At 40.8% G+C, this 13,251-nt stretch overlaps 1 protein-coding gene across 1 annotated transcript in view; it reads right to left on the bottom strand.

Annotated features, from left to right (window-relative positions):
• The window catches only part of LOC142446137 (protein kish-A-like), a 33,626-nt gene extending 28,143 nt beyond the window's left edge, over window positions 1-5,483 (bottom strand). The window contains exons 1-2 of the mRNA XM_075547890.1: window positions 5,474-5,483; window positions 277-327 (exon numbers count right to left, since the gene is read on the bottom strand). Of these exons, the coding sequence (XP_075404005.1) occupies window positions 277-327; window positions 5,474-5,483 (61 nt within the window). The remainder of the gene's footprint in view (window positions 1-276; window positions 328-5,473) is intronic.
• Between the last annotated feature and the right edge of the window lie 7,768 nt (window positions 5,484-13,251).

The raw sequence follows: 13,251 nt of genomic DNA, 5'->3' as shown, positions 1-13,251 counted from the left end.
ATTTTTGATATCCAACTTATAGTCTCAGTCTATATTGCACAGCCTCCCACACACACCCCACCCAAAAAACCTGCTGCCATCTAATTGATCCTAGCTCATAGTGACATCTTTTTTAAAAAGAGTTAAATCTTTTAAAACCTGCAGAGTGACTGGTGGGTTTGAACCACTGATCTTATGATTGGCAGCTTAATGCACAACCAACTAGCCACCATAGGTCCATATACAACTTCCCTTGAAAGTCCTTTCATACCTAATTCTTTTTCAAATTTCCCTTACCTTGTTTGGCTTTATCGAGTTGTTCGTGGGTCTGACTTCTTATATTTAAACCTAGGATGGTAAATTTACAAATAGAGTAACGTAATAGCTGAAAATAGAGTGGAACACCATATTGAAGAAAGTAGAAACAGATGCAGCCTATCTGGTGCAATTTTCTGAATCAGTGCCCCAAGCCACTTCAGGAACAGGCCGAAAAACCAAGCCACCAAGAAAAAGGGATTCTTGTAATAAGTCCAGATGTTCTGTTAGTTTGCCAGACTGTGGTGGCTTGTGTGTTGCCATAGTGCTTCAAGCTGTGTCACTAGTATTTGGAATACTAGCAGGGTCACCCAAGATAAACAAGCCTCCAGGTGAAGGGATAGGCTGTCCACTTGGGAGTGATGCATCACTGAAAACTGTCTGGATGGTAGGGGAACACTATCAGATGTACTGAAAATCTGAAGCAGTGCAAACATTCAAACAATTCTGAAGATGGTTCAGACCTGTCGTATTTCATTCCATTGTGCATCTGATCGCTATGAATCGGGACTGGCTTGATGGCACTTAACAAAATGTATTTTTATAAAGGAATTTTTATAACTTTTTTAGACATGTTTAATTTGGGTGAAAAAAAAAACAACTAAAGGGTTGTTTTCATTGGCCATCCTGTTAAAGAGCGTCGTAACACACTGCAAACAGTGACTGAAACCGCTGTCTCAGTTTAGGTAGAGGGTGGAGAGTGCTCTTTGGGAGCAGTGCGGGAAGGGGTTTCATCCTTTCTGTGCATCTGAATGAAAGGGGAATGTGTACCAGGTTGAACACTTTAAGCTCTGGAAGCTTTGTATTTCTGTGCATCCGGTTGGGAATATGAAATATAATTCTTTAGAGGGTCATAAAACTTTTTTAAAATCCCATGACCAAAAGTAATTTTGTCTCAGAACCATTAAAGCCAAATGGAAGCCATTTGGTAAGACCTTGATTGAATGCTGCTTTGCTGTAAATGTCATTATTGTTAGATGCCTTTAAATCAATTCTGATTCGTAGTGACATGGTGTGCAAGGAAACAAAACCCTACCCAGCTCTGGACCATCATTGTCCTTCCGATTGTTATGTTTGAGGCCATTGTTGCAGCTACTGCTTAAATGCAGCTAGTCCACGGTCCCCCTCTTGGATGCTGCCGATCCACTTTCCGGAGCATGATATCCTTGTCCAGGAGCTGGTCTTGCCTGATAACATGTCCAGAGTATGTGAGGTGAAGTCTTGTGGTCTTCATTGCTAGCAGTGTTATGTCTATATGCTTCTTCCGAGGAAGATTTCTTCATCCGGCAGTTTGCGATATTTCCAATGCTCTTCGCTATCAGCATAATCTGCATGCATTAATTAATTAGTCTCCTATTTCTTCATTCGCTGTTGACTGTTGGCAAACATATGAGGTGATGGGAAACCCCCTGGCTTGGATCAGGAGTGCCTGAGTCCTCAAAGTGACGTCCTTGTCCCTCACTGCTAGAAAGACGTCTAGTGCAGCAGATTTGACCAAAGTAACAAGTAATTTGATTTTTTTAATCTGTTGCACTTTTGGCTTGCGGATCCAACTGAAATGAAATCCTTGACAGCTTTCCTCAGTTTATCTATCACGAGGTTGTCTGTTCGTCCTGTTACAGAATTCGGGCTTTCTTTTGTGTTGAGTTACAGTCCGGACAGAAGACAGCAGTCAGCCTTTTGTTTTGCCAGCAAGTGCTTCAAGTTCTCGTCACTTCCAGAAAGACAAATTGTATCATCTATGTCGCACAGACTGCTCATAAGCCATGCTCCAGTCTTGATGCCCTATTCTTCTTCATGAAATCCAGCTTCTCTGCTTGTGTGTTTGGGATGCAGACTGAATGAGTATGGTGAGAGGAATAAACTGAGGTCCACATTCCCTGATTTTAAAGCAGGACTTTCCCCCTTGTTTGGTCTGAAAGATGGTCTTCAGACCTATGCACATCTTCCCCAGGAGCGCAGTTAAGTGTTTGGAATTTACATTATCCATGATGTGTTACGATCCATACAGTTGAATGCGTTGCATAGTCAATAAGACGCAAGTAGACTTCTTTAAGGTATTCTGTGCTTTCAGCCAAGAGCTGTTTGGTGTCAGCGATCCCTCATTGCAGGTCTTCTGCAGAATCTGGCAGTTCCCTATTGATGGGCTGCCATTTATGAACTGCCTCCCCAGCATTTTACTTCCGTGTGATAGGAATGACATTGTTAGATAATGTCCACTTCCTTTGGGCCACCTCTTAAAATTTATGTTAGACCAGGTAATTCTTCATTTGTCTGTTTTATCATGATCCCCTCAATACCGGGAACATAATAGGATTTCAATGAATATGTATTTACTTCGCATTCTAGAGTGCCTTCTATCTCCTAAAGAGGCCCTGGCGGTACTGGGAATTAGGCATTAGGCAAATAACCGAAAGCCATATCCGAAATTTAACCCTATTGGCTGCTCTGAGGGTTAAAGAGAAGACTCTCTGCTCCCATAAAGATTTACGGTCCTGGAAAAGCCCTGTATTGGGCAACCATGAGTTGAAGCTGCCACCATGGCAGTGAGTTTGGCTTTCAAATGTTAACTAATCTTATACTAAATTTGTAGTACATATAATCCAATGATGATGAGAAAAACATCAATGACTAAAGCCAGGTATCCTAATCACTTAGCTTGTTTATAGTAGAACCTAGGCCTTCAAACTATGGACAGCACTGAGAAGAATGGGAAGTCCACAACACTTCATTATGCTCTGGCGAACCAGTACACTGGACCAAGGAGCAATCACTTGAGCAAAGCAAGGGGAATATGGCACGGTTTAAATCAGGAAAGTTCAGTGTCAGGGTTGTATCTCATCGTGGTTTTTCCATATGTCTGCTGAGCAAATTATCCGAGATACTGGGGTGTAGGAGCCAAGAACACAATATCAGGATTAGAGGAAGGCTTATTAACAAGGTTACAACATAACCTTGCATGTTGGAAGTGTGGAGGACTTCAATTGGGGAGAAAGATCAGAGATTCTAGCCTTCAGTATGGATTACAACTCATTGTAAAAAAACTAAAATCTTAACAAGTGGATGAATCAGTAACACCGTGATCCGTGGAATAAAATTCGAAGTGGTCAAATATTTCATTGATCCACAATCAAGGCTCAGGGAATCAGCGGTCAAGAAATAGAATGACGCATTGCCTGGGGTAAATCTGCTGCACAAGATTTCTTTAAAGTGGTGAAGAGCAAGGTGTCGCTTTGAGAACTGGGAGGTGCTTGGCCCAAGCGATCGAATCTTCAACCCTTTTATATGCATGTGAACTTCGGACAGTGAATAAAGAAGACCACAGAAGAATCGATGCATCTGAATTATGGTGCTGGCAAAGACTATTGACTGCCAGAAGAACAAATAAATATGCCATGGAAGAAGTGCCGCCAGAAGGCTTCTTATAGAAGCAAGGATGGTACGTGTGTGTTTTATCAGGAGAAACCGCCCTGGTAAAGGTCATTACAGAACGTCACGGTCAGCAAAGATGAAGGCGACCCTTAACGGGATGAACTGACACAGTGACTGCAAAGACGGCCTCAAACTTGAGCACTGTGAGGATGGAGCTGGACTGGCAGGGTTCTGTTTGGTTGTACACTGAGGTGGATGATTTGGAACTGTGCTTTAAACCACCCTGATATGGCTTCATGAATCCAATCTAATTTGGGGAGAATCATTGATTTATGTAATGTCTCCACTTTTCATTCATAATTTTAAAAGTATATATCCAATTATTTCTCTCTCTTGCCTGAAGAACCACCATCCTCAATTGTATAAACCAATGCTTACATGTCTTAGCATGGCATTTCAGACTTGACAGTGGTGTTTAGGAGCATCTGACCTAACATAGTGTCTGCCTTATTTCTCTGCGCTTCCCCATGGCTAGCCCGCAAGATAAATAAAAGTAATTCCACCAAGTCCCTGAATGGGCATTTTGATCTTTTACATGAAATGTCTGTGACTTCCTTTTGTCAATTCAATCCCACTTTTATTTTGACCAAGTTCTACTGATCTGTCAAGACCAGATTAGCTTTCCCTTATGCTCCCGAATCCTCTAAGGGAACCCACAGGGGTAGTGGTACCCTGTCCTACAGGGTTGCTATGAGACGATATCAAATCAATGGTAATGATTTTGGTTTTTGGAGTTTTATTCTGTGAAATACTGAGAACATTGTTTTATTTAAATTCGTGACTCCCAGTTTAGCACAATATCACATATAAATAACTGATTGGTGTCATCCCCAAAGTAAGCACTGAATAACTTTTGTGGAATTTACATGTCTTCCCAAACATCTTTGTCTGCAGATTTGCCTACATCTTCATATGCCTTTACATGTATCTATCCTCAGACTCCATAGACTAAACCCCCATAGATTACACAATGACTTTTGCTACATAGATTTGCTCAGTGTAAATTTACACAACAGTACTGCCAAGTATCCACTTCTATAGAGTTGATCACAACTTACAGTGATCCCATCGGACAGAGAGAACTGCCCTATTTAGTTGCCAATGTTCGAAATGTTTGTGGAAGCTGCATGCCTTTCTTTCAAAAAGAATGGATGGTAGGCATGGTCTGTGGCCAAGTGCTTCCGGCTCTTCTATGTATGAGGGGTGCATGGCCTTTTGTGGCAAGCAGGCACTTAGTTGCTATCACAAGGCCAGAGAGTGTCAAGCCTGGCCCTGTCTTGCTCTTGGCTGTTTGGAGGGATTCAGCATATAGTTTTTCGACCAAATATTTCTAAACACATATCTTTTTAATGTTTTTTATTAAAAGATCATTTTATTGGGGGCTCTTACAGGTTTATAACAATCCATACATAAGATGTATCAAGCATATTTGTACATATGTTGTCATCATAATTTTGTAAACATTTACTTTATATTGAGCCCTTGGTATCAGCTCCTCTCCCCACCCCCACCCATGTGACCTCTTGGTAAATTATAAATATTTTCATATCTTACCGACCACTGTCTCCCTTCCCCCATGTTTTTTGTTGTTCACCCTCTGTGCATGTGCTTGTGTGGTTATGTATCAATCATTGCCATTATTTCCCCCTTCCTTCCCTCTCCACCTTCCCCCTACCCTCCTGGTATCACTATTCCCACTCCTGGTCCTGGATTGTGTGTGTCGTGAGCTCTTATTGCTTATCTGTACCTGTGTCCATGTTCCAGCTTAGTCCATAACAAAAGGCGGGAGTAGGGTCATGATAGTGGGAAGTGAGGAAGCTTCAGGGGACCACAGGAATATTGTGTTTCATTGGTGCTAAACGGCGCCCTGGTTGACTCAGCCCTTTCTTGTGACTGTTCTGTGAGGGGATGTCCCATTGTCTAAAGATGGATTTTGGGTCTCTGCTCTGACCCCTTGTTCTCAAAAATGTGTTTTTTGCTTGTTTGTTTGCTTGCTTGCTTTGGATCGTGATGCCTGGTACCCGATCCCATGGACACCTCATTATGGCAGAGGCTGGTGTGCTTCTCTTTTATGTGGGCTTGTTGCTTCTAAGCTACGTGGCCACTTGTTTAACGTCAAGCCTTACGATTCCAAATGCCATATATCTTTTGGTAGCCAGGCATCATCTGCTTTCTTCAGCACATTTCTTTATGCACCCATATTGTCTTCAGTGACTGTGCCTGGATGGTGAGCCAGATGTCAGGTTGTTACAACAAAGTGTTTTTGTATTAGGAGAGGGCTTGAGCAGAGGCCTCAAGTCTGTCCACTCCTTCAGTGTATGTCCATATAAAGATATGTACATAGGCCAATACCTCTATTTTATGAATTACCGTATTTACATATGTCCACACCTATGCTCATACCACTATCCATAGCTTTGCTTCCTAGATCTTTGCTCTCATTCCTTTTACCTTCCTCCTGCCCCTCCATCACACTTGCCCTTCTTCTGCCTCTTAGTAATTCCTCTCAGCTAGATTGTGTAGCTCCATCACCCCCACAATCTCTATGTCTTCCTTGTTGTTGATTTTAATTCCCTAGTTGCTCCCCTGTTTATGGCGTTATTTGCTCACCTCTCCCTTCGCCTGATGTCTCCTTCCCCAGCAATCACAATGGGCCCTGTTAACAATTGCTCAAAATTGGATACCATGGTAGTTACATAAACCCCTGTCAATTTTGGAAAGGCTGGAACTTAGCCTGTCAATCAGTTGCAGTGTGATGATCTCATTTGGAGGTGCAAAGGAGCTAACTAGCTCACTGGAGGCCAGCCAGAGACACACTCTCTCTCTGCTTTGTCTTCCTGCTGACAAGTCACATGGAGAGATGCTGATTGCAGTGAGAGCCTTGGAGCTGGAGGAGCCAAGTGGAGAGCCACACCAGCACTGAGATGCTTCTACCACCACTGGATCCACAAGACTTTCCACTCACTGGCCTGTGATCTTCCTGCACTCAGCAGCATTGCATGTGCTGTGTGAGTCTCAAGCAGAATTTACAGACTGATATCAGACATATGGGCTAATATCAGACTTAGGGATTTGATCTGGACTGGGCTGGTATGTTTTCTTAATATACCATTACTCTTTGATATAAAGCTCTTTCTTATACACAGATGAATGTCTATGAATTTGTTTATCTAGTCAACCCAGACGAACACAGATACTATCAGTATTTCACCCTTATTTTCTCTTACTCATCAGGTGGGCCTTTGGTAATTTACAAAGACCGCGACAAGAAGAGCCATGGTAAACAATTCGTTGCCCTGCAGCATGTGTGCATACGTTGTCTCACATTATTTCTGTTAACATTATAGTCACATTCTACCGAAATGCCAAAGTGCTCATTGTGATGGATAGGTGTATTTTTAGTCATTCTGTCACTTTCTCTCCATATGCGTATGCATACATTTGCACATACACATATTGAATATTTCTGTTGTAAATTTTCAGTAGCTTCAAAGTCTCCTATATGTTCCTCCTGGATTGAGTGATTTAGGGTTCGTTATGAATTAGAAAGGAATTGGGGACAGATACTACTGTATTCAACAAGTTCTTCTCAGAACTGTTTGTTGTGAGGGAGGCTTTGAGAAGTGACCAGGAAAATGCTATGTATTAAGTCAGAAATATCCAGAGGGATTGAATCATAGTGAATTGTTACTTTGGTGGAAGAAACTGCCACTGTCAGAATTCATGGAGGGTCTAATCTCTCTCCCATTTGTATTTCTTTCCCTGCTTAAAGAAAGTAATTAAAGATGACAGAGAAGAAAGGGCAGTCATACAATTTGTTTACCAATAAAATATCCTAACAAGAGTGAGCTAGCTGATTCATTTAAGTGAACAAAAGAAATCTATCATCTCCTAGAAATTTTAAATAAATTGACTCATTTGTGACATTTCAGTGTGTAACTGTAATGCCATAAATAAAGGGAAAAACCTTTTCCTAGGAATAAGGAAGAAACATAGCAGAGTAGAAAAACAATTTAAGGTGATTTCCCTCTGAATGAACCTTTTTTTTAAGCGAAGGTAAAATATGCAAATCCTATAAAACCCTCTTTCAGATTATTTTTTCAGTGCCTTTTTATTTGAAGAAAATGAATGCCAATCGTGCTTTAACTATAAATTTCCTTTATAGATCGATAGCAAAAAAAAAAAAAGGCGTGAAATATACCACCATTAGGGAAAATATGTTTATGTTGTGGCTTTCTAAGCTTATTGAACACTTCCCCCAAAGTATAGTGTTTGAACATTTATACACAATTTTTCAAGAAGCCAGTTCAAATAGAATTACATTTAAGGCTTGTTATTTGTATCAGGTTTTTTAGAGAATTTGGCCTTTGGCAGTCTGGCTGTTGATCTGAGTTTGGCCTCTTTGAATCATGATCTCTTTGGGCCAGGAAAGGCCATGTGTCTGATGGTCCGAGCCAATCAGGGCTCCGCACACTTACTATGTGTGCTCCAGCTTCTGAGTCCAGAGAAATTACCTTCAAAGAGTCTTTATTCTTTATAAAATGGTCCCTTTAAGGCTCTTTTAAAGTGTTATTTGAGAAACAAAGTAAAATACCAGTAAATAGATTTGTCATGACCGCTTTACTCCACAATCCCTTTATCTTTGTCTTGTGGGGTGTAACAAGATACAGCGGATAAGAAAGTATCAGATAGAGCCTTGACCATATTAAAAAGAAATCAAAATGTGTTATTGGCGTGAAAAACCCAACAACACATAAAAATACATATGCGCTTATACTTCCTTGTGTTTGTGGGTTAGACCACAAACAAAATGTATTCAGGGAAGCGCACGAGGATGGAAACTTTCTAATACCCTCCATGTCTTTAGTGAATGCTTTTTTTCTGTTGTGTTTTGTTAAGCAGACTTCCCACAGCTCCTCAATGAAGTTCCCTTTGAAGAGCATAATGGTAAATAATGGAGCCTTTCCAATTGTTATTTTGCCAAAAGGTATTGTCTGAGTTTTTGTGTTTGTCCTGACTTGTGAAATTCAGCTGTGGCCTTGGAACTGGCTGGCCAGCGGAGCAAAAGGCAGTCATTCCATTGTGGCTCTTTCTAGGGGGACAAACATCAAATCCCAAGCTTTACTAGCTGCTAGTCTCCTAACTGCAGCCTATCGTTCCTGCTGAAGGCTGGGAAAGTTACCGGCACATCCTGGCTACTCCAAAGGGCCCCAGAGATAATTTGGCAGGTCTTCTCTGGTAAGCATAGCTCCCTTTTAAAAAATGTGTTGTTTGGATGACTGAAGATTTAAATTGCCTTTGTCTTTCTCGGTTTCTGTATTTGCTGGGGATCACGCCATGCACTGGCAATTTCTTTCATTTAGTTGGATTTGGTCTTGGTCTATAAATTGTATATGAATAAGCCCCAAGACGGTGTTGATACAAACTTCTGTCCTTTGGTTGTCTTCCACGCGGAGCACATCATTCCACACTGCTGATGCCACAACTATGTACAGTTTTAATGTTTTAGATGCTTTCAGAATCAAAAGAGAAATAATTTGCTTGCCCTAAATAGTCACATCAATTTTAATGTAGAAGGAGACAATGACTGGCAATATTCCTATACTCTGCCTAAATACCTTTTTATCTCCAAGTTTTTATTTTTTTATTGAGGAATGTGCTGCGCTGCAGAAAGTTTTTTTGAGTGGGCTATCATAAAGCATAAAATGAATTTAGAATCTATGAATGACAAATAAGATTTATCAAGCAGCAAAAAGCAAATTGGTACATTTAAAAGTTAATGGTATTTTGGAGTACTGAATTACAGTGGGGATATGACAGAAATATTTTGCAATTCCGAAAAGCACCCTAAAGACTCGAAGTGTGTAACGAACCATATCATGTGGTATTATAATACGGGTTTACATTCCTTTTGGACTATGACTGCATTCCCTTATGTTTTCAGAGGTGGGTATTTTTGAAAGGCGGCTGTTTATTAATGTTTTGTCATTTTCTTCATCAAGCTCGGTAACGGGCTGTAGCTGGCTAATTTAATCCATAAGGCGCTTTCATACTCTGTTGCCGGTTTTAAACCGAAGTCAAATTGCTTTGTTAAATTTAGATCTAGAACAAAGGCATTATGTCATTCTATATGTACTGAGCTCCAGTTGTTAAAGAAAGGCAAGAGCACTGAATGCCTTCCCGTCTCTACGCTCTCCGCAGCGAATACACACAGACTAGCACGCCTTGAGAACAAACAAACAAACAAACAAGCCGAATTAGGTGAGTTAGCTGCCTGAGCCTTGTCCTCTTTAAATATCCTTCTCTGTGTGATCAGACAGTAGCAATGACACAGATCAGGTAGGGAATTAGGGGCCACTTCTGTTATGTTAACATTTTTAATATATTCATAATTGAATAATTAGAACGTAATGATTAAATGAAGTAGTTGATCACTTGATGCTCTAACAATGAACATAATTGCAATTATGTTAATGGAAAAGCCATCCAGAGAAGGGCGAGAATTGGGTGCACAACCCGACTGTCATCAGCGCCAGCGAACGCATGCTTCGTGTGCAAAGTGTTCTGTTGCACAGTTTCTCGGTGACAACAGCATTAAAAAAACATTATGTGTTTGTGTATGTATATACGTGTATATTTATACATATATATAAAGTCTGAGAACTTTACGATTTCAGCTATTCCGTTGCTGCTCACCTTCTTGTCACGTCGTCCCTTCTTGCTTGTTTGTGATTTCACCGCAGAAATGAATTGAATTTTTTTTTTAAGTGAAACATTCCCAGCCTTGGTACTCTAGGCAGATAGGGACCAACCAGGTTGGCACTGATTTTTCCCAATCCCAGGAACTCGGAGCACACTGCCATGTGCTAGAGGGCTGTTGGTGGAGTGTTTTCAAGTAGCCTGGCAGGATGGAGGGAATCTTGCAAAGATTCAACCATCTGACTGTTTTCACTTTCTTACATGATTACTCTACTATGGTGTAATCATCACCGAATTGCAGTGGCATAGAGCGGGTTGCTGGCTCCTGTTTTATCGCTGCTCTGTTGGCAGAGAGCTCTGGTTTATTGTTCTAGTCCATTTCCCTCTTTCCTTGTTTTAGCCACTGTTGAATTGTCACGGAGGAGTGCATTTTGTTTCATGATATGTTGGGAAACTCTTCTAAGGAGAGCATGAACATAAGCGATCTGGAGATGTGGAGATGATGTGGAGATGTGGTAGAACTTCACTGAAGGCAGCAAGGTAGTTAGTTGCTAAAGAGGCACAATGTGCCTTAAAAAATAAAAAATTCTAAAAAAATAAATTCAGGATACTAGTATTATGTACAAGAGATGCTCCTCTAAATTTTTTTTTCAAATTGTAAATTGAGTCCCTCGATCCATATTAGGAGGTTTGCACCCTGGAAGGCCAATGGTTATATGTGAGGTTAAGATCTGCAGGGTCACCAGTTCAAAACCACTAGCTACTCTGAGGAAGAAAAATACCAAACCTAAACTCGCTACCATCAAATCTGTGTTGACTCATAGTGACCCTCTGTGTGTCTCCAACACTGTAACTGTTTATGGGAATAGAAAGCCCAGGCTTTCTCCCTCAGAACTGCTGGTGGTTTCAAATTGCCAGCCATGCAGATCACAGTCCAACGTGTAACCAGGACGCCAGGGTACCTGCTGAGGAAGAAAGTCTGGGCTTTTTACTCCTGTAAAGAGCTACAGTCTCAGGAACTCAGAAGCAGTTCTACCCGGGCCTATTGGTTCACCATGAGTTGACATCAACTGAACGGCAGCGTGAAAGAGTCAAGAGAGATTTATGGTAAGGAGCCCTGGTGCTGTCATAGTTAAACCATTCAGCTCTACTTGGAAAGGTTGGCTGTTCAAATCCACCAGCCACTCTGAAAGAGGAAGATGTGGCAGTTGGCTTTTGTAAAGATTACAGCCTTCGAAACCCAGCGGAGCAGCTAGTTTCTGTTCAACTGAATCCATATAACTTGGAATTGGTTCGTCAGCAACAGATTTGTTTGTCAAAATATGTTCCTATTGGTATAGGACATAGCATGGGGGCACTGCTTCCTAAATGCTAACACAACTTTGACATGTGTGATAGTTACTGGGACACAGAATTACTCCTGAGGTTCTTTTATGTTTTAAAAAGTACAAATTAATAAGTTGGGCAAGGAATTTTTCTGAACTTTATATATTTGTACTTGAGGTTTCATATAAATGAAAATGTCCAAAAATTATAATATATAGCTATAATCTTGACATGTTATATAGACCGTCTAATGGTCTCCAAGTACTCAACTTCAGATAATTTTTTCTTAAAAAGCCATGGGGTGGTGCAGCAGATTTGAAATCCAGAAGGGCGTTTTTCACATTAGCTTAACCAAGAGTCTTAACAGAGGCAGCTAACGATCAGGCCAAATGACTAATTTGATTTTCTCCTTCTCTTCCCTTTCTTAATCAGGATTCTGATAGAGGGATTAATTAGCAATAAAGCAACATGAGGAAGAAGGAAAGAAAATGAGGGCATCCATAATCCACAAACTATATATAATCATTTCTGAGTAATCAAAAGTTAACTGTCATTAACATGACATTTGCTTTTAAAGCCAGGCAGAAAATTATGATTTTTGGCACTAACCTAATCTTTAATTATAGCACAGTACCATGCGTTCTTTGAGCTCGTTCAGAAAGCTATAAATTATATTAGTCTAGGGCCTTTGTGTCATTTCCTTTCCTTTTCCATGATTTATGGAGTCAGAATACTGACCTATAATCAAGTGTACTTGAGAACGGTCCCTGGTTAATTAAATGCTGTGGAGTGTGCGGAGTGTGCGTTGCCAAAATTCCAAAGGAAAAGGCCAGTCCTGGGTTAAATATCTATGAGGAGGCTGGGTGAGTCTTCCAGGCTGGTCAGACATGACTGTTGAAGCTGTCAGGAACAATAAAAATGAATCATGGTAGACCACTGTCTGTAAAAGAATAGAACATTTTTATTTTGTATTATTTAAAAATATCCTTTGTAAAAAGTGGCTGATTCATTTGAAGCCTGCCCCAGTCTTGAACAATTGTTAAAACAGAACTGTTATTATATGGAAACAAAAATTAAAGTTTTATCTTCCTTCCTCCCCTTACCCTTGCCCTTACACCTATCCCCATAACAAATCTCAACTCTCTGCCAGAAACTCACTCAATTGGATTCACTACATGTTTAAGAGTTCACTGCCACGTGCGGGACAGGGAGCTGGAGAGGGGGGTTCCATGCAGTCCGTTCTCTCACCCAAATTGACATGTGTACCTCCCTCCCCCAGTCAGCCACTTATCCCTCCCCCACCTTTTCCTCTCACCCCTCAAAACCATCACGGAGGGTTTGCTTGTGTAAAAACCTTGTCTTGAACTTTCAGCAATCGTGGTCTCATACAATAAGAGTCCTTTTGTGATTGACTTATTTCACTCAGCATAATGAGGTGTTTCATGATTCATTCTTATTCTTCCCTGTTGTATACTCTTCCGCTGGGTGTCTGTGCTTACA

Source organism: Tenrec ecaudatus, chromosome 4 (genome assembly GCF_050624435.1).
Source record: "Tenrec ecaudatus isolate mTenEca1 chromosome 4, mTenEca1.hap1, whole genome shotgun sequence".
Lineage (NCBI taxonomy): Eukaryota > Metazoa > Chordata > Mammalia > Afrosoricida > Tenrecidae > Tenrec > Tenrec ecaudatus.
This window is presented reverse-complemented; position numbering and strand designations above follow the sequence as displayed.